At 40.4% G+C, this 25,229-nt stretch overlaps 3 protein-coding genes across 4 annotated transcripts in view; 1 reads left to right on the top strand and 2 right to left on the bottom strand.

Moving 5' to 3' along the window:
- Nucleotides 1-485: 485 nt before the first annotated feature.
- On the bottom strand, nucleotides 486-2,353 carry LOC111570597 (cytochrome b-c1 complex subunit 6, mitochondrial). The gene is made up of 4 exons (XM_023273451.2): nucleotides 2,207-2,353; nucleotides 1,687-1,746; nucleotides 973-1,134; nucleotides 486-836 (listed from the first exon to the last, which is right to left on the bottom strand). The coding sequence occupies exons 1-4, from the start codon at nucleotides 2,252-2,254 to the stop codon at nucleotides 804-806; spliced, it is 303 nt and encodes a 100-aa protein (XP_023129219.1). The 5' UTR covers nucleotides 2,255-2,353; the 3' UTR covers nucleotides 486-803.
- Nucleotides 2,354-2,499: 146 nt separating this feature from the next.
- Nucleotides 2,500-25,229, top strand: part of nsun4 (NOP2/Sun RNA methyltransferase 4) — a 42,058-nt gene continuing 19,328 nt past the window's right edge. Inside the window, exons 1-8 of one of the 2 annotated variants that reach the window (XM_023273453.3) lie at nucleotides 2,500-2,628; nucleotides 4,021-4,240; nucleotides 5,041-5,203; nucleotides 5,282-5,436; nucleotides 5,563-5,723; nucleotides 5,841-5,965; nucleotides 6,088-6,220; nucleotides 6,393-7,357. In XM_023273453.3, the coding sequence (XP_023129221.1) occupies nucleotides 2,536-2,628; nucleotides 4,021-4,240; nucleotides 5,041-5,203; nucleotides 5,282-5,436; nucleotides 5,563-5,723; nucleotides 5,841-5,965; nucleotides 6,088-6,220; nucleotides 6,393-6,536 (1,194 nt within the window). In that variant the 5' untranslated portion in view covers nucleotides 2,500-2,535 and the 3' untranslated portion in view covers nucleotides 6,537-7,357. Of the gene's footprint in view, nucleotides 2,629-4,020; nucleotides 4,241-5,040; nucleotides 5,204-5,281; nucleotides 5,437-5,562; nucleotides 5,724-5,840; nucleotides 5,966-6,087; nucleotides 6,221-6,392; nucleotides 7,358-25,229 lie in introns of those variants that run through there. The other variant, XM_035949605.2, reaches the window with a different exon arrangement.
- Nucleotides 13,769-21,495, bottom strand: dmbx1a (diencephalon/mesencephalon homeobox 1a). Its single transcript, XM_023273455.3, has 5 exons — nucleotides 21,250-21,495; nucleotides 17,702-17,870; nucleotides 17,187-17,365; nucleotides 16,129-16,528; nucleotides 13,769-15,992 (listed from the first exon to the last, which is right to left on the bottom strand). The coding sequence occupies exons 2-5, from the start codon at nucleotides 17,853-17,855 to the stop codon at nucleotides 15,553-15,555; spliced, it is 1,173 nt and encodes a 390-aa protein (XP_023129223.2). The 5' UTR covers nucleotides 17,856-17,870; nucleotides 21,250-21,495; the 3' UTR covers nucleotides 13,769-15,552.

Here is a 25,229-nt window from a genome sequence, read left to right as displayed (position 1 = left end):
GCAAAGCAATGCTTCACTTGGCAATACTAAAAAGATATATTGTTCTTACCTTTAATGGTCATGGGGTTGGAAAATAAAATCTGCCTTTAGCAGTCGCTACAGTGGCAGCATCTATTTAGTGCACAGGAGGCTTTTTTTGTAATACACCTTTTAAAACCAGGTTGTCTGTAAACTGACGTGTAGCTTTAAGACCTCTCTAACCTGAGTTTGATGCTGTAAAATGTGATTAATTATGCGGATATTAGCCCTAAAAAAGGTTTTAAGTCTGATACTGCATGTCCAAAAATCCCTGAGTATCTTAGTATATACACTATAACTAGAAATGCTGATCATTGAAAAGAATTGTCTCCATCACCTAACTATGAACCAAATGTGTCTCATAAGGAAACACTACTAAAGGAGCCTTTGCTGTCAGCAGTCTATTAAACTAAACTATCAGTCACTGATACCAGGGAGTCAAATACATTGAAAAGGAGCCACCCAAATGGGAACCAAAGAAGATCTTTATTTTCTGGTCAGAACAATGAATCCATGACCAAACCTGAGGTAAACTCCATTACTGGAGCAGCATACCTGCTTTTGCATATGATGCGACCACGTTGTAATGACAGTCTGGACTCTTTTTTTGCACTAACTGTAGGCTGTAATAATCCACAGTAAAAGTGATTCACAATGCCAATAGTGTTCCTGATCCTGACAAGCATGCACTGTATACAAGGGGTGGGATGGAGAACAGACTTCATAAGCGATAACTGATTACTTTACAATTATAGCAGCTAAACAGATTCTGTGGGGCAGGCAGGTCATTTCACGTTATGGAACAGCTTGTGTGAAACCTGCAAAGAGAGAAAATGACACAGTTAGCGTCTTCACCGGAAGACATTCAGGTGAATATAGTTCTAGTCTCTTCCTTGCTGTCAAAGAAAAAAAGATGCATTTTTTGTCTCTCTGCTGCTTCCATCACAAACTTACACAATGGTCCCGTGCATGCAGAAAGTCAAAGAGTTCTTCTGTGCAGTCCTCCACAGTGTTGGATTTTGAACTGACGCGAGCTTCACACAACTCCAGACGCTCTCTGTAGTGCACACAGTGTTCAGTCTCCTCACACTTGGCTCGTATTGTTTCTAAAGGGTCCTGAAAGGGACAAAATTAATATTATGTGTATTAGAGCACAGAGCAGGCTGCATGTGAATGTGATTTTGAAATGAAATTGGTGATTGATGGAGAGCTCAGATTGTTTCACTTGAGGAAAGTTAGCAATACCACATAATAGAAATATTCCTCTTTGTGCTGAACAACAATATTGACCTTTATTTATTATTTTGCTCCTTTCTGTCATTGCTTCCAGTTGCTTAATGTGACTAATGTAAATGCTTTAAAATTTCTGTAGTTTCTTCTAAGAAATATTTCTGTATGAATTACTTGTTTATACACTAAAAATATCCCCCAGGCATACGAACAATTTTACCTTTGGATTTACAACAATTCATTTATTAGCTGTCTGGCGAATAAATTAATTGCCACCTATTTATGAAAATTTTCTGATTCTAACTTTTTAAATTTGGAGATTTTCTGGCTTGTTTACTCCTCTGACAATAACCTGAATAATTTGGATTGTAGATACTTAATCCATGAAATAATTTACAGATTACAATGAAAACAATCGTTAGTCGCAGCCCTACTTACCACCATCTCTTCCTCTTCTTCTTCCTCTTCCTCCTCTTCCTCAGCAGGTGCATCTTCCTCCTGGTTAGTGACAATAATATCAAATACATTTAGGTTAGTTTGGTTTGTAAAATCAGAATGTATGAAGGAACCAGAGCTGTAAAAAAAATTAATAAGACAACTTAACCCTCTACTACAGATCAAAACAAATTTTACATCTGAACATTTTTGAACTCTATTTTTACAGATTAGTTTAATGAGTATGTACATTTTCAATACAACTGATGTGTGACAGAAAATGGACAACCTCGATCATTTATACTGAAATTAACCCAACTACTTGTCTAAACTTGAATTCTTGTACAATTTGTGTTACAGTTTTAGCTGTCAGCTGCGTTTTATGCTGAAAATGATGACTAGACGTCTTGACAAGATCTGACACTAACCTCGATACATTGAACTCAGCTGAGCAGCAGAGTTAAGTAACTTATCCAGACACAAAAAGCGACTTATACAGACATAAGGTGATATTTTTCAATACCTCGTCGTCGGGGTCCCCGTACGTGAGCATTTTCCTCTCGAAAACCATGACTATGTCTCTGAAACGTCCCAAAACTCGGAGAACGAATACCCAACTCGTCAGTTGCTCGGCTTTCGGTTGAGGACGCGAGGTCGGTCACACGCCGGAAACGACTGGAAGGAATTACTGGAAGACGCCACCTATTGGTTAAAATGATTAGTGACGTTCCTCTAGTCCAATCAGCGCGCAGAATTTGTGTAAGACCCACCCATCTAAATTTCCAATGTATGCGGAACCGTTGTTTGACTGCAGGAGCGAAGTCGGACCGAAAAAACCTGACGCACGGCAAGATGGCGCTGTTCATGGACACCAGGCTGATATTAAGAAAAGTTACAGATTTAAGATGTTTAACGCCCAGAAGATACAGAGTGAAAGAGAAATGGGTAAGTTATCAGCACACTACTAGATAAATGAGTTAATATTGGTCGTCGTTAGTGGAAATGGAACTAATTCATAAGTGCTACAAAGGTTCACAGAACAGATATCCTCTAAAATCCTTAACGTTTTTCAAGAAATGTACCTTACTGAATGATATTAAGGAGAGCAGAAGAGAGCAGCATGCATACACATTTTCAGTTGTGTTGATAATTGTTTATACACAAATAATATGTGAAGATTTAAGGAGCTGTGAAAATATAAAAATTGCATTGAAGTACAAAATTAAAATGTCACCAAATGGATTTTCTTTTATAGATTTTGTTGAAAAAATATAAACTGTATATAAACATGTACTATGGGCGTGTTACATTACCTATACAGTCATGGGAAAAAAAATATTAGACCACCCTTGTTTTCTTGAATGTTTTGTCCATTTTAATGTCTGGTACAGCTAAAGGTATATTGCCTGAAGAATACAATGAACACAACAAAAAAATGCAGCTTCTTACATAATACTTTATGTCCTAGTTGACATGCTTAAGCTTCATTGTATTTGCAGGCTCTATAAGAGGCCATTTCATGTCATAAGCAGCACTGCACATGTAAGGGCCTAGAGTGGTTTCCTGCTAACATTCAAGCCGTAGCACAACTCTGAAGCTGTCAGCTCTTACATAATGACTAAAACAAAAGAATTACGTGAAGCCACAAAGGCAGCCGTCTTGGCACTGCTGGAAATTGGTATGAGTGGGAGACATGTAGCGAAAAAACTGAAGATCTCCAAGACAGTCGTTCATTACACCAAGAAAAAACAAACCCAACATGGTTCTACCAAATTGCTAGCTGGTCATGGCAGGAAACATCTTTCTACCCCACGAGATGACCGTCACTCATCCGTTCCTACGTCAGGAATCATTGTCAGACCTCCAGGGACCTTAAAAATGAGTGGGCACTGTGGAGAAATGTGACTGACAGAAAAGAAAACATGAAATGCCTAAAAGCACCGTTTTTGGCAGTACAATGTCATAGCTATTGATGTAAGAACTTTAGTAATTTGGTTATTTTCAAGAAAATCATGGAAAATGTCTAGATATCAGTTCTTAAATGAAACTCTTAGGAGCTATTTTTGTTGTTGTCAGTATATTTGTTCAAACAAATGTCTCTTTAGTTGTACCAGGCATTAAAATGAACAAAAAATTTAAGAACACAAGGATGGTCTAATATTTTTTTCCATGACTGTAGTATCAAATCCTTTCCTCTTATTCAGAACATTTTAAATTATTTGATGAAGCCCACACAGATAATAATTAAGAAATAATTAAGATAATAATTAAGAATATAATTAAGACAGTATAATACACATTTACAATAAATGTGTTTCCTTCCTTGCTGTCGGACAGGCTGCTACACATGCCAAACACCCTCCCACCAGACTGGCCCTGCATCACTTTGATGCCACCTACAGTGTCCAGCTGGGGAAGCTGTGGCCGTCAGTCCGCGTAGCCATGCTATCAGAGAGAAAATATGGAGCCCTGCTCAATAATTTCTGTCATGATGCTGTTCTGGTGGACCTCCAAGCCAAGGGATGCAGAGACTTCATCACCAACAGAGAGGAAGATGGTCAGTGTGTGTTTCCAGTGTTCACAGTAAACCAGCCAGTGTGAGCCTTATCACTTAATATTTGTTACTCTTCATGTTTTGATGCTGAGAGGTGAACAGATTTTTAACTTTATGTCTTTTACAACAGTAGAATAAAACATACAATTATTGTTTTACTGGACATAGTGATTCTTATCTAGGTCAAGTCTTCAGTTACCTCAGTTGCCAGTGACTTTTTTTCTTACCTTTTTGCCTGAGATAGGTTCTTATGAGTAAAACTGAAAACAAATTGCAAACAAGAATATGTATAATTGTACAATTTTTTAAATTATTATTACAACATATTCCAAGACTGTATTATTAAATACATAACAGTATTTTATTGTCAACTTTTTGTTTTGTATAAATATTTCCATATCAGTGATGTTGCTATTCCTTTTGCGACTTACTGTTCCTTTTCGGTGTTTCTCTCCTGTTGTGAAACAAACTCTGTGTCTTGTAAATACACTAAAAACAAAAAGTAAGAGTAAATTTTTTTCTATTAGGCAGACTACTCTTGTAAATTAATCAAGTAAAGTAGGAACCATGTGAGTTTTTTGAGCTGCTTTTTGTGTTGATCAGCGTCACGTGTTTGAGTTAATTTGCCTTACTTCACTTTGCACTTCTTGCATTTGACCAATGTGCATCAGCCTGCTATATATGAAAACTTTATACTGGATGAAGACAGTGTTTGCCCTTCTTTTCTATTGTAATTAGAACATCAGTGGTTTATGATCTCTTTCTTTCTCTAATCAGCTGCACATTCTTTATCTTTTCTGCAGCTAAGCCAAGCTTGGAGCAAAATTCCGAGGCTGAGGCCCAGGAGGAATGCACTGATGTTTCCCTGAAGAAATCTGACGTTGATGGTCAGGAGATAAATCTAAGCCCAAATATTAAATGCTTAGTGTTTCCAAGAGGGGATGTCACACGATTCAAGCCAGCAAAGTGAGCAATATTCCATTTGCATTACTAATGACATGGTCTCTTGTAGTCTGATCCTCGGTTCTTTCTTGTCCTCTTAAGACCAGACGCGTACGGCCTGTTGAGTTACTACCTGATGGATGCAGCATCTGTATTGCCTTGTCTTGCACTGGATGTTCAAGAAGGTCATAATGTGCTTGATCTCTGTGCTGCTCCAGGAGGCAAGACCCTGTCGTTACTTCAGTCCCAAGCTATCAGTAAGTGTGCTGCTCTAATCCGTTTGTTCTCCTCACTTTGTCCAAGTCTTTTTTGCCTTTTCTGTCTGTGAGTCTTAGTTCTGTGACTCTGGTACTAACCATCCACCATTTGTGTTTATATCAAAGGGTTCTTGTGTGTAAATGACACCTCAGTATCTCGAACAATGCGACTGAGGAAGGTCCTCCACAGCTACGTACCAAAGCAGTTTTTGACAGATGAGAAACTACGCATCACCTCCTTTGATGGCACCAAATGGGGGGATATCGAAAGGAACACTTTTGACAGAGTAAGCCACTGTCTCATGACCCTGTTGATCATATTAAGGTCCAATTGTCTGAGTTAACTGCATGTTTATTCAGATTTTATCACAATGTCCACCTCCTGCTTTCTTCTCTGAGTTCAGGTCCTTGTTGACGTTCCCTGCACCACAGACAGACATTCACTCATGGAAGACGACAACAATATATTCAATAAGATCAGGGTCGGTGAGAGACGAAGGCTGCCTCAGCTGCAACTAGAACTGCTTCTGTAAGTTTGTAAACATTAATGTAATGTGCATTTGGTTGTTACAGTTCATGTGGTAAAATTTCATAATCATATGCAGTGAAATATTCCACATACCTGTACAGTAACCAATTTGTACCTTTCAGGGCGGGGATCGAAGCAGCTTGTCCAGGTGGGGAGATCCTTTACTCCACCTGCACGCTGTCTCAAAACCAGAACCAGGGTGTGGTTGAACAGGCCATCTGCCTAGCGAGAGAGAACCACGGCATCCAGCTGGAGGTGAGTGAGACAATCAATCAACAAGAACCTGTGTACTAGAGGTGCACTTCACAGTAGTAGAATTGCAGTGCCACTTATGGCAGATCACAATTTCCTGATTGTGAACCCAAATCACAACAAATAATTGGCATTTTTCTCTTCTTCCCCTCATGCTGATCACATCCACATTCAGGCCGTCAGTCTGCGACCCCTCACACAAATGTTTAGGAACACCTTTCACTTCGCTCCCGACCTCCACTTGGGTGAGATGGTCATACCACACTTAGCGGCTAACTTTGGACCTATTTATATGTGCAAGCTGAAGAGACTCACATAAACTGTGAACTGAACTGTTTTACTGAAAGCTTGGAGTATTGAGTGACTCTCCGGATGGAAACTCATTTACTAACAGTTCCTGATGGAGCAGAGTTGATGGACTTGACTGCAGACGTATTTCAACCTCAGAAACCAAGCATTCTGTTGACGAACCCGGACTTTTTCATCGTAACTGCAGACACACTGGACGGCACTGAACTACAGTTTGTTACGGAGCCTTTTGAACTCTTGAAAGACAGCAGGAATGACAGCATTGCTGTTTGCATTATACTTGCAGTTTTATTTTTGCCCCATAGATGTCAACAGAACATAAAGAGTAAAGGTATCCTGTGCCTTCTGTGCCCACTAGAGGACACCAAGCATATATGAGTAAAGGTTGCAAGATCTCCACTATGTGTGTCCTCCTGCACTTATCAGATGCACAGAGATGCTATTTCAGGTTGGGGAATCACATTACTGAAACACAAATTTCCATCAGAATTATCTGCTCTCTTTAACTCTGCTATGAAAATGGGTTTGGCTTGTTCTGTGGTTATTCATCAGGTTTGATGGCTTTGCCTAATAATGCGATATGTGCAAGGAGGACATAATGAACAGGCAGGTAATGACTTATTTGACCATTTGAATCTGTGCAACTTTCATTACTACAGCTGGATTGACTCTGTTTTGCATTGACATCACTCAGAGGTGAAATGTTTCCTCTTATCGCAACCTAATGGGAGCGCAGAGGTGCCTCTTTTTCCATCACACCGCCGATGACCCTTTATGTTGTCCTGGCCAGGCAATGTAGCGTGAAAAAGGTGTGTGTGTGCGTATATATATATATATATATATATATATATATATATATATATATATATATATATATATATATATATATATATATATATATACTATGTATGCGTGTGCCTCTAACGAGTCCACCATCCACATCCCACTGTCATTAAGCTGCTCCAAGTGCTGGAGCTCACTCCCATCCCCGTGCAGGGATGGACGGCAGCCATGCGACTCCCAGATGAACATTAAAGAGGCAGCAGAGAGCTAAAATGGGACGGCTCGCCCTGTTTTGCCCCTCCGCTTTTTTATTCCACAGATGAGTGCAGATAATTTTCTGTGCGATTGTGAGTGATTACTGTATTACTGCGGTAAAAGGGGGATGTACCGGGGAATGCAGAGGGAATTAATGACACATAAAAACTATTTTTGTATTGACTGCGTTCGTCCCCAGGGCCCTGAATGCCTCTTCGCATATCTTGTGATTACCTAAACGTATTGTAAATATGTGTTTCCTATGGGCTCTTACATAAATTTACATGTTTTAACACTCAGGAGACGGCAGACTGTTAGAGATGAGTTACTCTCTATTCTGCCTGTCTATAGACTCGACTGGCTGCCTGCTTTATTATTGAATTAGCCAATGAAGCGCTGTGCATTTGTGTCCCTGTATGTAAGCCTGTGTTAGGGAGACATGATGTGTATTAGAAAGATGGATATTATGGATTTAACTACACAACCGTGCTTCTGTTGTGTTTTCAAATACAATTTAAATGTTGCGTTTTTGCTAATAAACATGCAAAACACTGTAATAGACTTACGTTCTCACCTTGTACTACACAAGCAAATGAACGAATGATCTTAGTATTGAAATCCGTATAGCAAAACTGAGCGTCTGCAGTAGATTTTTACAAAGTTTAATGATTCAGTGTTTGTGTCCTCAGTGGTTCAAGGTGAACAGTAAGGTGTCTGTGTATTTAGTAAAGACACACGTGGAGGAGAGTAGTTGGCAAGTCTTTGTACTTAAAGCTGCTGTTCTTGTTGTGGTGTTTTAAGCCCAGAGGTGAAGATCAGACCTGTGTCCCAGTTGGCAGTGGGAGAGGAGATTTCATCAGTGGGGGTCTTTGTTGGAGATGCACTTTGTAGACTGAACCCAGCAGGATGTGCTCTCTGCTGTTCGTAGCCACAGGGTGGATAGAAAATGTGATGTAGTGTGTTCTTTCCAGATTACAGCCATTTCTGTCTTTTTTAAAAATTCATTTCTCAAGCTAATTTCTATTTGCAGGCATTTAGTTGTTTGCTGACATTAGTAAAAGGATCATTGATAACACGTTTCATTGAAACTCATACAGTTCTGTGACAGAGAGCAGGTGACATTTTAGATTTTTGTATGTCGTACTGTACTCTAGAGGCCCATTTACACTCTGCAATGGTTATACTTGTATTTACTGGGCCCAGCTGTGCGTGGAGTTCATGTAAGGAGCAAAATGTACCTAAAGTTTCAAGAGTAACAGTACTTATTCTGTAAAAATATATATAATATACATAAATATTGTTGTCATGACGCATTTTGCTGCTTCGGTTGACTGAGGAGCTGCTGGTTTTACTTTCTTTATACAGTGTACAACTGAAGTGGGAAACAGCCCTGCAGAATATCACTTAAATGTCAAATAATGCCTCCAAATTGCATTATTTTTTAAGTTGAACAGTATAATGAATCGATACTTTAGAAGGACTATGTTTAAAGTACAGGCCCAGAAGTAGAAACTCAATTCAACAAAAGTGAAAACACCAGTCATGACTGATACACAAGTTAGAAAACTTGTGATCATTCAAACAATTTGATTTACAATTAGCTTAATTGCATGAACATGGTGATAAGATGACTTGTAGAGCTATGGGCTATATCTGTGTGCATAAATGCATCATGGCACCTCGTGGAAAAGAATTTCCAGAGGAATTAAAAAATGTGGTTTTGAGACTTCAAACAGTTGGGAATGGATACAGGGAAATGGATGACCAGCTAAATATTAGTCAAATCACAGTTGCAGCAGCGACTAGGGAGTAATAAACAAATCATAGTACCCTAAGCAGTGGTCGTCCTCCTTATAAGATGCCATTTGAACAATCTGGAACTGAAAAATTGATGGCCAAGCACTTCAAACTTGGCACAGCAGTTATCAGTGGAAATCTGTGTTTCTGTGACGGTTCAGACAGTGCAGAGCACATTGCAAAACATAATTTTCAATGGACAAGAAAAAAACTCTTGCTTGCGATTTGTTTGACTCTTATGGGGTCCAGTATGTTTGGTTCGGACCTGGCTAGAACTACCACAGTGAACACATAGTCCTGACAGTGAAGCACGGCGGTGACAGTGGGTGATATGGGGCTGCATGAGTGCAAACGTTGTTGTGGACATGGCAGTTAGAGATGACACCATCCCACAATGTCTGTGGATATACAAAAATACAAGCAGACATGGTGACCCTCAGTCTGCAGAAACTTCACAGAACAAGAACATTCCATGATAGCGATCTACAGCACCAAAATCACATAAGAGTATCTGAAGAAGAAATAAAGTGACGACAAAAACTATGACCTGACCGAATATGTCGTAGAGGTATTTTAAAAAGAAAGGCCGAGCAACACAACCTCATCAGGAAAGAGCAGCTGAAAAATATATCTCTGAAGAATAGCAGAACATCTCTTTAGAAATATGGTATCTGCCCTGCTGAACAGGACTGTTTCTGTCATTAAAAATAAGGGTGGCACCCAAAGTATTCAAAACAAAACGGCAGTAATGAGAGGTGTTCAGAATTTTGTTGCGTTAAGTTTTGATGTGAGGCCTGAATTTTAACGTAATAATTTTAAACTCTTAGTTTTTTATTTATCCTACTGTTCAACTTAGAGGTAATGCAGTTACTCTAAGGTGACACAATTTTGATTGAGATTGACATGGTATTGCACAGGGGTGACCTCACTTCAGTTGTATTCTGTTTGCAACTTAGTAGCTTCATATGGTGGTTTCCAACCTAGGTGTCAGGCCCTGCCTTAGGGTCACAACATAAATCTGAGGCATGAGATAATTAAGGGGAGATGGAAGGATAAAAATCTCAGTTTTGCATCAAACATTTTAACTTGTCTCTGTTTTTGATGTTTTTCTAAATGAAACTGTATTACAAAAGGGGAAATCACTCTTTGGCTGCAAACAACAAACATTTGAAACATGACATGAGACCGAAAGCTACCTGAAATGTTGGAAACAGTGGTTCAGTCTTGAGGAGTGTCATTTATAGGCTTATTTATATGCCTATTAAAATGTAACAGCTTCATCTCAAAAGTAAACTTCAGTTGTCAGATGAATTGAAAAGAATAAAAAGTATAATATTTACTTTTAATTTGTAGTGGAGTAGACAAATTAAATAACAGTGAAATCAAAATTGTACTTCAGCACAGTAATTAAGTAAATGCACATGATGTTGCAACTTGTTTTGTAATGTGTTTAATATTCTGAGTTACTGTTTCCTCTGGGTAAATCTTCCTTAAAGATATTCTCAATCAACTTGCCCTAAAAGTGTGCTGTATCATAATGCAGTTTCCTCTACCCTGGTAGATGTCACCTGCTGCAAATGCTGCCCTGTAAAGTACAAACACTTTACATTACTGTGACCGAGGCTTGCTCTTATGTAGCATTTAATGATGAGATATTCACTCAGTGTTTTGTTGCAGCTAATCGCTAAAAAAGTGTTTCTCCTCTGAACTGACGACTCTCCTTCAAATTGCTTCAAATAGGCGTCATATATAGCAGACAATGTGTGATCTAAGCGTTCACCGACAGCCTTGATACTCCGTGAAGTGGCTGAGAGCACTCCCGTTCGGTTTAGTGAAGCCCACATTGGAAATGCAACCGTAGGTTTAGGCTGCAGCCAGATTAAGAAGGGAGAGAATGGGGGTTTTCTTCTCTCTAAGAAGATTACCCGGGGAGGGGCGAGATGGCAGTCAGAGTGTTTAAGAGAAAAAGGACAAGAAGAAAATGGAAGATGAAGTGGAACTAAAGGAGGGTGGCCCTGGATACACAGTTTAGCCACCTGTTGTCTGCCTCTTGATATCACTCTTTTCTTTGTTTCTCTATCTATATAAAACACTTCCCTCTGCTTTGTGTCTTCAAGGTTTTAGGGAAAAGGCCAAGGATTGATGCCTCCTTAACATTTTTGGACCCCTTCAAGCATCAAATATGAGTTTAATTTCTTTCAGCGAGTTTAAAGCAAGTTTTTTTTTTCTTGCATGTGTATGTGCAGCTGTGAGCCTGATTGTACTTGTGCTTCCCTCTCCCTTAAGTTCCTGCTGGTGGTTTCCAGGAGGGCTTTGATGTGTATCTGGGCAATGCACTATTAGAGGGATTTCCCCGGGCCTGACAGCTCAGAGAATATGCTGCGAAATGGCAATGCCACTGGGCTAAAAGAATGCTGGAAACAGGATTAGGATCATATTCTGGCAGACCCTGTCACCTACTCAATGGGCCGAGGTTTCTAACGCTGGCACTTTTCAGTCTCGCCATGGTTAAAACCTTTAAGAGAACCATGGAGGGGAGGGAGAGAAAGCACTGATTGAATGGTACACTGTGATTTTTGTGTGGGGGTCTTGCTCCGAGGGGCTCTGTGTGTTTGTGAGTCACAGAGAGAGAAAGTCAAAGCAACAGATAGACCAGACCGGTGAGCCTGTGTGGGTCATGTACAAAAATTCTCATCTGTGAAGGTGTAAAACCATTCATTCTATTGCAGTTTTAACTCTACGATACAAAGACACAAGCAAAATTTACATTTTAGGCTGCTTTTAGAGAAGTGATCTGAGTTTACAGGACTGGCTTCATAGCTTCATGTTGTTACCACTGCTTACTAGATGATGGATTTTTGAGAGCTCTCTCACACACACACAGGAATACACACATGTCATCACTTGCTTAAAGGGAAGTAGATGGAGATCCTTGTGTGCCTGCATGTAGGTGTTTAGTGGTGAATATACAGCTCTGAGTGTTAGAGATGGGAGCACCTGATCCAGCATCAAGGGCTCAACACACTTGACCCTGCAGCGATAAAATCAAGCAATCCCTGTTCAACCCCGAGGGTGTGTGTGAGTGTGTGTGTTTGTGTGTGTTTTGAGGGGGATGGGTGTTAAGAAAAGAGAGAACATTTGGAACAAGAGTGTTGTTATGTTCTCTGGTGCAGAGCCCCGTGGGAGGAAATCCTGCCATGTACCTGGACGGATTCCTCCTCTGGATAACAAGGACATCCAGTTCGGATGCACATCCACAGCACGCGGTTGTATCAGTAACGCAATGAGGATGTCCTTGGCCGAGGACACACACACACGTATGTGGTGTAATAAAACACAACAAGGTTAGGGTGAGGTGTTACACCCACATTAACGCTGCTAATCTGGTGAGATCATTATCCCCCTCTATCCGATTTTTTGGGAGGCGGTCATTCATAACGGTCGGAGAAATTGCTCAGTGTGGCAGCGGAGGTGCATTAGTTATTTACACACACAAACACACACACTCTGAGGGGAAAATTATATGTTCAAGGCCGATTCAATTAACAGCAGTACAATGTCACACATTTGCAATACATGTAGTTTACTGTGGGAAGAGGAAGGGCACATGTTTGGAGGGTGTGGCAGAGACACCCCGTTGCCCTGCATGTATATGTGTGTGTGTGTGTGTGTGTGTGTGTGTGTGTGTGTGTGTGTGTGTGTGTGTGTGTGTGTGTGTGTGTGTGTGTGTGTGTGTGTGTGTGTGTGTGTGTGTGTGTGTGTGTGTGTGTGTGTGTGTGTGTGTGTGTGTGTGAGAGCATGAGCATGTTTGGGTGGGGGTCTGTGCGTTTTGACAAACCATGCTGTTAAAGATATAATAGCAGCATAATCACCGCCCCAGGCCGTCATTCTTCAGGATAATGGCCTGCTTATTCATTGGGGATGCCTTATGTCTCCACACTGCTTTTTATTTCTCAGATATTTCAGATTACGCTGTTCTTTTTCTGTCTCTTTTACCCCCATTGTCATTTTGCAAATTCTAATATCCCTAATGTATGTTTTGTTGTTCTTTTTAATTTGACCTTTTCTCCACCCTTTTATTGTCTTGATGCTTTTTCTTCACTTTCCTGTTTCGTTTCCTCTAATCATCTGCATGAGGAGAAAAGCTGACCTATTATCACCTTAAATATCTAAGTTACTTGCATTTCCCACAGATGGACTTTAACTAGTTTTATTTAAGCTTTGTTGCTTTAAAGTTCTGCTGGTTCATGCAATCAGTATGGTTTTATAGTCTGCTTAATACTCAGGGGGAGAAACATAAGCTTATTATCTACTTGTTATATTTCTAAATTCCTGCTGTGTAATGATTTTTTTTAAAGCCATAACCACCCCTATAATGTATAAATATTCAGCAAAGATAGAGAAGTGTTGATTATAAAGAACTTCAAGCAATGTTTTTATTTGCAATTATTTTACAACAACACTAGTTCAAGTCTACATAATTGGGAGGAGCAAAGGAAACAACACTGCTGATGGTCCGATCACTCTCCCCTCCTCCACCGTTATAAATCTATCTAACACTGGACCAAGTAGTTTGACAGAAACAGTCAGGGGAACAGCATTAGAAACAACAACAGAACTCAAATAGAGTCAAGACAGCAGTACACAGAGGACTCGGGTCAATTATTCACTGGAATATTTTCGCTTTGACTTCCCTGTCTGGATTGATTTCAAAGAACAGAAGGTGGTGGTTTTCCAGAAATCCAGAATTATCCAGTTGTTTCTTTTAAATTATTTCCAAAAAAGAAACTGTTTGCATTTTAAATATTAATTCAACCCAGGAGCAGTACACAGACAACCAAGAGAGGAGGGGAATAGACAGGGCTGTCAGTAAGCTCAGCAAATACAATCTTACAATCTGACAGCTAAAGGAGATTTTTCTGAGTCCATTATCAATTATACAACATATTAGGAACTTTACAATTACCTTACCAGTAAACATTAATAGATAGACTTTTTTTGTATTTTACATATTAAAATAATGTGCATTTTTTCCCATTTGAAGATGTTATCTTCCAGAACACATGAACAAAAAAAAAATCAGAAATGTGTGTGATTCTCCTCATCAAGTGCTAACAGTCAGTGTGACTTTCAATGGGAAGCTGCATGTTTTCTCAAAGAATATTAAGGCGAGAATAAAAGTGGAGAAAATATGAGTCACGACAAAATTTAACCAAAACTCCTAATGTGTTTACCATCACTTTGTTTTCACAGAAAATTGATCAAGTCATCGCAGTGATGTTTGTCACGTTGCTACCTTAATCGACCAATTTGCTGTACAGATTTTGTAAAGGCTGCTTGAAATGGTATGCATGTTCATAATTGCATTTGCCCCAGCTCCCTCAGCCCAGGGCAAAATGTAATTAAAAGCTCTGAGAATTTAGTCACTGAAATCATTTTCTCATTATCAAGCCAGCCTCTGTACAAAGTGGCATATTACTGGCCATTTAACTGGTAAATTAGTCACTTTTAATTATGCTGTTGAGGACATGGCTTGGGTTTATTTTTATTTATGTGCTGTTATGTAGTACATGCTATGTACATAACCACATTGCTTAATTGAAATGTCTCTTTACTGCACGAGTGATATCTTTTTTCCCCTGCTGGCAAACGAGCCTAATTCCTTCCAAAGTGCCTCATTTATTCACATTATTCTTGTAAACATCATTTGCATTGTCTTTTTAACTGAGTGCATCCATCATCAGCTGTTCACATCGTTGTCGGTGATTCTTTTATTATTATTATTATTTAGTATATCAGAGGGTCCAGCATTGCATGTCCACTGGAATTGTATTTTGAGTGAGGCGCTACACGTTCACTGTCCTATGAGCCAGATTGTTCTCTTGAACCGTTGCATCTTGCTGTAGCAGTGTTCAGTATCTTCTGGGTTTTCCCCAAGGATGTACTTTTGGACCTTGAGCTGCAACAGAAGCTATGAGGAGTCAAACAACTCATGGAAGTGTCTTAAAGAGATGTCAGGTGGAGATCTGTAGGTCCAGTGCATGTTTTGTTTTGGACATCGTTTTATGTCCTGTGCCCATCTACTCAAGAAGAGGTCTGCATATGGTTCCTAAAGAGCTACCACGGTCACAGGATGGGGTGATGCGTAGGCTGAGGCTGTAGTCTACACTGTCCTCTGTACAGTCTGATTCTCAGTTAGACATTGTGTCCAGTCCCAGCGAGGCAGCGTGCTGTTTGGCCCTCAGACGCAGGTTCTCGATGCTGGTGGTCTTGGTGTTGTGGCTGGTGAGGCCGCCTGCAGCCGACGCCTGCAGCAGCGGGCTGTTCCACACCTGCTGGGCGTGATGGGACAGTGACTGGTAGTAGGACTGGCAGGGCAGGGAGCCCAGCGGTGCAGGCGGCATGTTCACATTCATTCCCAGGTAGGGAAGTGAAGATGGGGTGGCGAGGTCAAAAGCAGGGTAGTGCACCAGGTTGTTGGTGGCGGCCATGTGCTGGCGGAACTGCTCCTGCAGACGGAACAGGCTGAGAGGGGAGGAAGAGTAAGAGTGGCTCTGAGAGAGAGGACCAGTGCTGGCCAGGCTGCTGCTGGAGGAGGAGGGCGTCACTGACGGAGAGACCAGGGGAGAATCTGGACACAGACAGAGGATTAAGAAAGCTCTGGTCAGTATAGAAATTTATTGTTAGTCAGCTGATCAAAGAATTAAGCTTGGAGGAAAGGAATTCAGCTCATTGTGTAAAAATATTCATGTATCCTACGTTCTTACCTGGCTTAGGGCTGAGTCTTTTGCAGGTCTGGGAAACGTCTCCGGGTGTCACTGCCCTCTCACTCTTCATCTCCTCTCTCTGAGATTTACTCTCGTCCTCCTTATCTGTGGCATTATCCTCTGTTGCCGACTCGCTGCCGGATTGTTCTGCTGACGTGACATTCAGCTCCATGTCCAGCGGTACAGGACGAACCACAGGACCTTCTGTCTCCAGGGAGGAGGAAGAGGAGGAGGAGGACGAAGGAGGGAGCTGGGTATCCGGAAGGATGGTGGTGGAGGGAGGTGAGTCCTCCTTCTCGCTGCCTCCTTCTCCTGAAACCTCCTTCTGCTTCTGAAGCTGCTCCTTCTGGAGGCTGCGCTGCTTCTTGCGGAACTTTGCTCTGCGGTTTTTGAACCAAACCTGATGGCAAAAAGAAAACCAGAATGTTTAGAAGGAGGACAAGCATAAAACACAGATATAGAGAGACGATCATAAATAAACACATTTCAGTTCATCCAGATTCATTGAAAAAAGACAAAACAATGACATGCAAGTGCCAGCAAATATAACGCATGTCCATAAGACTTTAAAAGCTAAAACAAATTATCATAATCACACTGAATGAAACTTAAATAGATTTTTGGTTCACATATTTTTCAACATGTGTGACATTTAGATGAATAACCTGTGTTATCTTCTATACAGGTAAAGTTAAAGGCTTTGTTGTGTTTAAGCAATTCTTCTTAAAAATATGCTATTTTAAAAAATACTTTATGCAGTTGCAATTCTTTTTTTTTACTTCAACAATTTCACTGTTACTTTTTTTTGAAAAAAAATGACAGTTTAAATGGTATTTCTCTTTTTCTGTCTATATTTCTGCTATTTTGGTTTATGTATTACATAAAATTGTCACAACCAAAACGACTTTTATTATTATATAATCCATATAGAAATAGTATACGAGAGAGCCTATACATTATAAAAATACAGTTAAACTCAACAAAATGCCGTCATAATTAAGCTCTACAAACACACAACTTCACATCAGAGTATTGTTCCTCCCTCGGTCAGGCCTCACCTGCACTCGGGCCTCGGGCAGGTTGGTGCACATCGCCAGTCGCTCCCTCATCACTACATCTGGGTAGTGGGTCTTCTGGAAAGTCTTCTCCAGCGCCTCCAGCTGCTGTGCGGTGAAGGCCGTGCGGCTGCGGCGCTGTTTGCGGTGCTGAGAGCCGTAGCGAGCCTCCAGGATGATGTCTTGAAATGCGCAGCCGTTGGAAGAGAAAACACACGGCAAGTTTTATTTTACTGCGGCTATGGCATCTTAGTTTATTTGCGTAAAAGTGGCCTGCATAGTGTCTCCAAATAGATAAATGCGAGTGTGTTACAGCTTGAAAGCTATTCCAAACTAAACAAGGAGCCTTTATGAAGGTGTGTTTTGTAGTCATATATATTTCCCTTTTCCTCTGTCATCATTTTGTAGTGTGTGTTTAAAAAGTTGTATACATTTGCAGAAAAGGATGGCATACAGTCTCCTACACACTGGTGCAAACTCAGTGTCAGTGTGCGTGTATGTGTGTGTGACTCAATTACCAGCAAGTCTCTCGGCCAGGGTGAGCGCGTGCACGGACGGCCGGTAGTCGGGCGCGTGCTGGGCCTGCTGCGCGGCCTGCTGGTGCAGGTTGTACATGGCGCTGAGGGAGTTCATGGCGTGCAGCGAGTATCCGTTCACCCCGTAGTGCTGCATGCTGAGAGGAGCTACCTGCAGGACAGAGGAAGCTGCGAAGTTCAGGTGAAGGCAGGTGGACACGCAGCAAAAAACACATCTGAGCGCCACTGACGGTCTGCGTGACACACATGCGCTTTTTATTATGACAGCAGGCCCACGCGCTCAAGGGCCAATAGATTTTAATGTGCGCACTCAGACTAAAGTGTTATCCATTAACATCCAATTATCGCCCTGTTCAAACCATTAATTATACAAAAGACTTTTAATTGGGGTAATTATCACTCGTTCCCATAATGAGCCGTGACGGATGCCTTATTCATGAATTTATTCCCGTCGTCTGTGTGCTCCCGGAGAACCCAAATCCCCATTGAAAACGTTGCTCTGACAGATCAAGGCGTCGATGAAATGTGTTGGAAAATGATATAAGCTGATTTGTTACGGGTCTCGGTGGTAAAAACCTGCAACCGGATACAGGATTATTTTTTAATAGGCCATGATTACGGAAATGCTGCTCAGTTTGAGAGACTGACTGGAAATTCATTTTCTGGCGACATTTGACAGCAAAGCTCGCAATTTGGTTTTGGGTAATTTTATGTTATTTCTAATAAATCTATAGGCCTACAGCTGCAGCTTTTTAAAGATACAGACAGAAAGAGAACATCCAAGACGGCAATTTCCCGAACTATTCTGTAGTTGTCCTTCACGATCCGAGATTTTCATAGAGGAAACGCTTGAGGACACGATTAGATATGTATTAGTAGCAAGGAGGGTGACAGGAGGGGATATCTCCGAGGCCCAAACAGTTATTATAACTATTAGGCTTCACGGGGACCACAGGGAAAACATATAAATCTTTCTGCTGTATGACAGGTGTGTATCCTGGGAACTGGGTAAGTTCTTACACTTAAATAGAAAACTCTCAGAATAACTTGAAGGTTGTGATTTTAGGAGTCATTTGTTGCTTTGTTTAATTTGATTGCAATGCGTATTGGTTTCTTTTTATGTAATCGCACTTTATGTATTCATATATACATTTATACTTTATTTAATCTTTATATATATATATATATATATATATATATATATATATATATATATATATATATTGCACAAAAAAAATTCAGGGAGATCAAATAATTTTGTATATGTTGTGTAATTTTATTGAGAATAAAATGATGGCAAAAATAGACAGTGGAAACCAAATTTATTAACTTAATGTTGGGGAATTCATAATCACTTAAAGGCTTCGTAACTTGATCCCAGAAGTTCAGCTGAATTTATGTTATACTGTGATGATTAAGTGTCCCCTTGATTTTTTTCTAGCAGTGTATATATGATGTGTTTTGGTTGCAATTGTTAATTTACATCACTGAATGTATTATTATTGTTATTATTATTATTATTATTATTATTATTATTAATAATAATAATAATAATAATAATAATAATAATAATAATAATAATAATAATAATAATAATGGATTCAGGCCTTGGGCACCAGGCTATTGTAAACATGTTTTATAACGCAGAAAAGACTGGGTGGTCTTTTTTCTGCCTATTTCTTAGTTGTTTTTTTTTTGTGCAGTGCATAGACTGTGTGCGTGTGTGTGTGCGTGTGATGCCCGCAGTGCCCATTCCCAGCCTATTAAGTGGCTGCGGCGGCTGATGAATGTGATCAGAGGGCAGTGGGGAATAGTTTAATTCGCCGGGACAGAAGGTGCTTCGCTAAACATTTACTTTACTCCCCCAAGTATTTGAGTTGAATGGCTCCCCCCCTTCCTCCCCCCTCGGCCCTCCCACCCTCCCCTTGTCCCTCTCTGGCGGCCTCTTATCCTATCGCCCCGGGGCAACGTTTTGGCTGAGATGTATGGCTTCTCCGCGGGTAAAAATATGCATGTTGATCCCCATTTGGCTCCCCGTCTAATGGAAGTGCAAATAGGTTTCGACTGCGAGGCCCTCCATTTATCATCACCGCTGACACGGACGGACGTACAGTGGGAGTGGGAGTGGGTGCTTTGGCTCTTTTGCGCTGGAGTTCCCGCGTGTGCGCGTCTACGTGCGTGCGTGCGCGCTCTCGTAACGGGCCAGCGATTCTCCTCAACTGCGGTTCTTTTCCCAGTTTCTGCGCGTTATCTCTCAAAACTAAATAGGATCCAACCTAACATTATACAAAAATTAGAAAATATAAGAATTTTGAAAACCTTTATAAATATCTCTAGACTACAGATGTGTTTAAACCTGCACTGATGAAAGTTTGAGGTTTAAATGTCACTTTTCCTCCATAAAGCTGCAAAGAAAAGCATCTTAATCTCACCTGCATGCATTGTGTGCAGGTAAACTTTTTCAAGCTTTAATTTACCTCTTGCTTCTGTCCTGCCCATATCAAATCCTGCACAATAGCTCATCACTGTGAGCCTGTCAGTGCTGTTATTGTCATTCATAAGCCCCTCTGTGCTCCAGGCGCTGGGCCCTCCTGGCCGCTCATCTCAATGCTTCGATTATCAAACCGTCATTATGTAAATTGGCATGTACAGTGCGACTCTTTGATCCAGCGAAATTAGGAAAAATGTTATTTGCTAACAGCCCTCAGGGGCACGAGTCGACCCTGCAATCTGCCTCTTTGCTGTGTCACTGGTGCAAACTGTCAGAGGGTGAAGGAACATCTTTGATTTCTCCCTCAGCTGTTATTATGAAGGATATTTCATATTCAGAGGGCACGTTTAAATTAAAATGGACTTCAGTGTTTAATAATAATTTTTAGCAGAATTTATAAGACCCGTTAAAAAGATTTAGGAGCCGAAATGTCACTGCCATAATATCTATTTTGTCCTCTACATCCATGACAGAACAGTAATAAAAATGTGTCACTGTGGAATAAATCTGTTTAATGGGAAGCAGCAAACACGTCCGAGAGGCCGGGTCATGTGTGGAGACATGAATAGAAGCCCTGTTTTGGTATCTTAGTTTGTGGGTAAACACACACGAAAAACATCAGATTTTACGTGAGCCCGAAATAAGCATTTTATTTAGTTGAAATTAGATTTATATGATGGCTCTCGTGATTTTTAGCGCTGGCAGCAGTATGTAATTTGAGTGACACTAAAATTTTAAAATGTAATATTAGACGAACTGCTTTTGTCTCCAAAAAGCTGTGTTAAAAAGATTTCCTACAGGCTGCTAGTATAACATGAAGCTACGATTTTTTACTGTACAAACTTTATAAACACGAGTTAATTTTATGACTTTTCAATAAGCTATTTGGTTGTTTGGTGGAAGTAGAGACGGCAGATAAAAAGTATTTACTACCAAAGCATTTAGACATATTTAAGTAGCTTTTTTAAAAAATAAATTTAAAAAATACAATTTGTGATAAATAAACACGTTTTTGAGGAAGTTTGCATAAAGTTTTTACCTCTGCTGCTGCCTGTAGTCGTCTTGTCCGTCTCCTCTTCTCAGACTGAACTTGTTCCGGGCTGCTGCGGCTCTCTTGCCGGGTTTCGGTGCCTCTTTTCCCGCTTGGCTGAACTAACAGGTCGGTTCCGTTAAACTCCTCCGGTTCGCTTCTTCACTTCAAGTCCGCTCGCTCGCGCTCCTCCCGCTGCGTCTCGTGCTTTGATTTTCTCCGCGTCTCGCGCATGAAGCCGCCATCTGGTGGAGCGCGAGCTCCCGGTGGAGGGTTTTTTAAGGCGAGGCTCGCGGGGCTCAGCCTGGCCTCCCATTGGCTCTCTCAGCTGTCAATCAAAGCGGAGCCGCTCGTCGCCGCACTGACGTCTGGAGTTATTTTCAAATATGATCAATTTACGCACATATGTCCGCTGAAATCCTCCCCCGTGTCTGTCCACACAGGGTTTATTTATTTTATTATTGTTCTGGATTTGATAAACAAACAGCAAAACGCGAGGAGTTAAGCTTTTAATGGCTGCATTTAGGTGAATGTGTTGGGTTTTGGTGGCAGTAAAGTGGGATAAATTACATTTTTCTTTGCAAATATGAGCTGTATTTCGGCATATACATTCTTATTTGTATTTTTTAATGTAAATTAAATGAATGAAATACATTTCTCACGGAAAGTCGCTATAATATAAGTAGATTATTTTTTTTTTTTAAATCATCAAGATAATACTTTATTTATAAATTTTCAGCTTTTACAACACTGCTGAGGTGAACCTGCTTTAAAACTGTGTTATTTTTGTCTCGGAACTGTTTTTCAAACTGCCTGTCTGCACTTGTCTCTTCTCGGTTTCGGTGAGGAAAACCTATAGTTTGTTTGCCTTTCGGCTTTCTCTCCATGCCACTGGAGGAGAGACACAGAAGACTTTTCAGAGATGGCTAATAGATGCCAGGGTGCTGCCTTTAGACTCTCTCGGCCTGGAAGGATTTGGGATGGGATAGGGAAGACAAGACGCCATCTCAGCCTCCAAAAACCCCTGTCTTAAAATGACTGCGGGTAAGAGGATTAGGGCAATAATGCCCTTCTCTTCTTGAAGGGTTTTTAGAGAAGATTTCTTCTCCCGGAGCAAAACCGTTTAGGTAGGGAATTAAGGGCAGCGCAAAGTAGCCTTTTAATGTAAAGCTTGCATATTTTGTTGGGAGATTCTTTGGGAAAGTGCTTGGCCCTATAACGCTTTTTTTTATTATCTTTGACCATGTTTCTCTCTCTAACAAATCTGAACGGTAGACAAAAGATTTCATGGAATAAAGAATATTAATGTTAATGCGTTTTGGCACATATTTAAACAGAGGTGCTCAGTTTAAGGACAAATCAGCGGTTTGTGTGGGTGGACATTTATCAGGAAGTTTCCATAGGTCACCTGGAAGTTAGCAGTTATATATATGTGTCAGAGAGCCTCTCATCTGATTTTCTTTAAAGGAAAGTGATCTTTCTGACGCAGAGAATGTACATTTTAAATAATAATCAAATCATACATACAGGAAATTGTGAGTTGATTAGGATTTTTTTTAACAAATGGCGTAAAAAAAAATTCAGAGACAAAGAAATAAAATTGGAAACAGTCAAATCTCTGTATAAAAGCACTAATTTGAGTGCCTCGTTATCATAATAATAGCGTCTAGTAAATATTAAACGACTAAGTCCAACATTATTATTATTATTATTATTATTATTATTATTATTATTATTATTATTATTATTATTATTATTATTATTATTATTATTATTATTATCTGGTGTACTTGATGTAGTCGAACCTGTATTTCCCTGCTGCTGCGCCTTCTCCCCCTAAATCTTTCTTTTCAGCCACCTACTAAAACTTTCCTCCATGTGTGCTTCAAAGTGTTTCTCTCTCGCCTGGAAAAAAAAAAACTCGTGTGCCTCTCTGGTTCTGTCGCCTTGGTAGGCTCCTATCACTCGGGTTTTCTCCGAGGTCTGAGAAAGAAAGAGGATTAACTTGTGAACCAATGGAAATAAGAACTTAAACGGGAGGTAAATCTGGCCACTGTCTCTTTGTGAGGACCGTCTCTAAAGCAATTAAAGCGAGAAAGAGTTTCTTCTCAGCGCCTCTCCACCTAAAGCTCCTTAGAGCGACTAGAGCTGTCCAGCGCATCTGAAGGGCTTAAACGCCAAAAAACAGCTCCCCATACCCCTGTAGCCAGCCATGCACTGCTGAATACAAGGTGGACAAACAATGACCTCCAGGATTTTTTTTTTTTTTAAATGTTCATTTGGTGGTAGAACTGTGGTTGGTTTCCCTCAAAAGTCCCATAACCTCATGTAGATTTCAACACCTTCAGTGTCTTCTGTTTGCAAGACAATTTCTGCTTCTTTATTGATTTCTAGTCAGGTTTAACCCCCGCAAACATTGTCTCTATTTTTGCATAATTGATACAGATATCTAAAGTGTTGCTCTTGTTTCTGCTTTTTTTTATTTGACGAGGAACAAAAATGATCTTTAATGCGACTGAATTCTGCCTTCTAATAGCTAATTAATACTCTTAATGATGTTTCTGCAACTTCATGAATACATTAGGTTTGCAATCCAGCCAGCCTCAGCCTCCCCTGCACCATTCAAGGGTATTTCAGCATCTGTTCATCCCACAGCAATTAATCATTTTGATGTGTAGTTTAAAATCGACTTCTTGCAGGAGACCTTTTTGACAAGAATAACAAAGCAATTTGCCAGGAGCCACCTCTTAGAGACGTTATTAGCAGCACTTCACGGTAAGACCTGCTTTCCTGGTTGCTTTTTTTCCCCCAAAAAATATATATTTTAGAGAAATGAATTTAAAGAGACAGCAACATTTTTTTGCGGTTTATTGTCAGCACCACGCCTCTGAATCCTCCTGAAATCCCTTTTATTGGTGACAAGATCTCAGGATCTCCTTCACAAATCCCTCCTCTAAAAGTTTTCAACCTGTCAGTTTCCTCTAAAAGCTGGATAATTCCCCCTCTTTTTCTCCCCGTCCGTCCCCTTCTCTCTTTCTTCTTGCCCTCTTTTCTCCCTTGTCTCAATCCCTCTGTCTCATTTCTTTTCCTTGCCTTCTCTCCTCTGTCTCTCTCTCGCTCCCTCTCTGGCCCGGATCCCTCTGCACAAGGGGCCCCATTGTATAGTCCTAATCCAGAGGCAACACAGCTTTAGGGACATGCAGGGATAAAAGGCCCATCAAGCCCACAACTTTATGGGGGCAAATCTCTCCCTAATCCTTCGCTTTATCTAAACAAAAGCCCCTCTGCCTTAATCCACCTATGTGTTGGGAAAAAAAAGGAGGAAAAACTGGAGAGAGTGGCAGAGAAAAGAGAGAGAGAAAACAAGAAATTGTTGGAGGAGAAAAAAAAGCTCACACACACTCTGGGATTGAACTATAGGGATCATACAGGGAGGCTGGAAGTTTCCTGGAAGAGGTAAGTAAAAGTGACAAGCTCTCACCTGCAGGAAGCTTCATGTGTTAACTGTGAGCGCCGCACAAGTGAAATAAACCTCTGACCGGTGACCACAGAAATACACATGTACAATACAAATGAGGAAATTAGTGTGATATTGAAAGTAACCAGGTCTGCTGTGTTGATTAAGACATATTAGTATGTGAGTCTCATCTGCTGAGTGCAGAGAAGCTATAAGAAGTGAAGAGAAAGCAGCTGCATGGACACGTATGTTCACATTCAAACTGTTAAAAACTGGTGACAAATGGTGCACCTGACTGAAAATACACATCTGTTTGTTACTTATGACCTTAAATGATGCTGAAATGATCCCAAAATATTATTACTTTTAGTCATTTATCAGGGTTGTGCTTTGGTTTTGCTTCTGTGTTTTGATTTTGAGTGGTGGAGGGACCTTTTCTATTTGCACTGGGAGGCTGAATTTGACTTTATTTTTCCTTATTTTGATATGTTTTAGGGAAAAAAAGGATAAAGCATCTTTAAATCATGTTTCA

Source organism: Amphiprion ocellaris, chromosome 10 (genome assembly GCF_022539595.1).
Source record: "Amphiprion ocellaris isolate individual 3 ecotype Okinawa chromosome 10, ASM2253959v1, whole genome shotgun sequence".
NCBI classification, from domain to species: Eukaryota; Metazoa; Chordata; class Actinopteri; family Pomacentridae; genus Amphiprion; species Amphiprion ocellaris.
The sequence above is the reverse complement of the archived record's forward strand: the minus strand, read 5'-3'. Positions and strand labels throughout refer to the sequence as shown.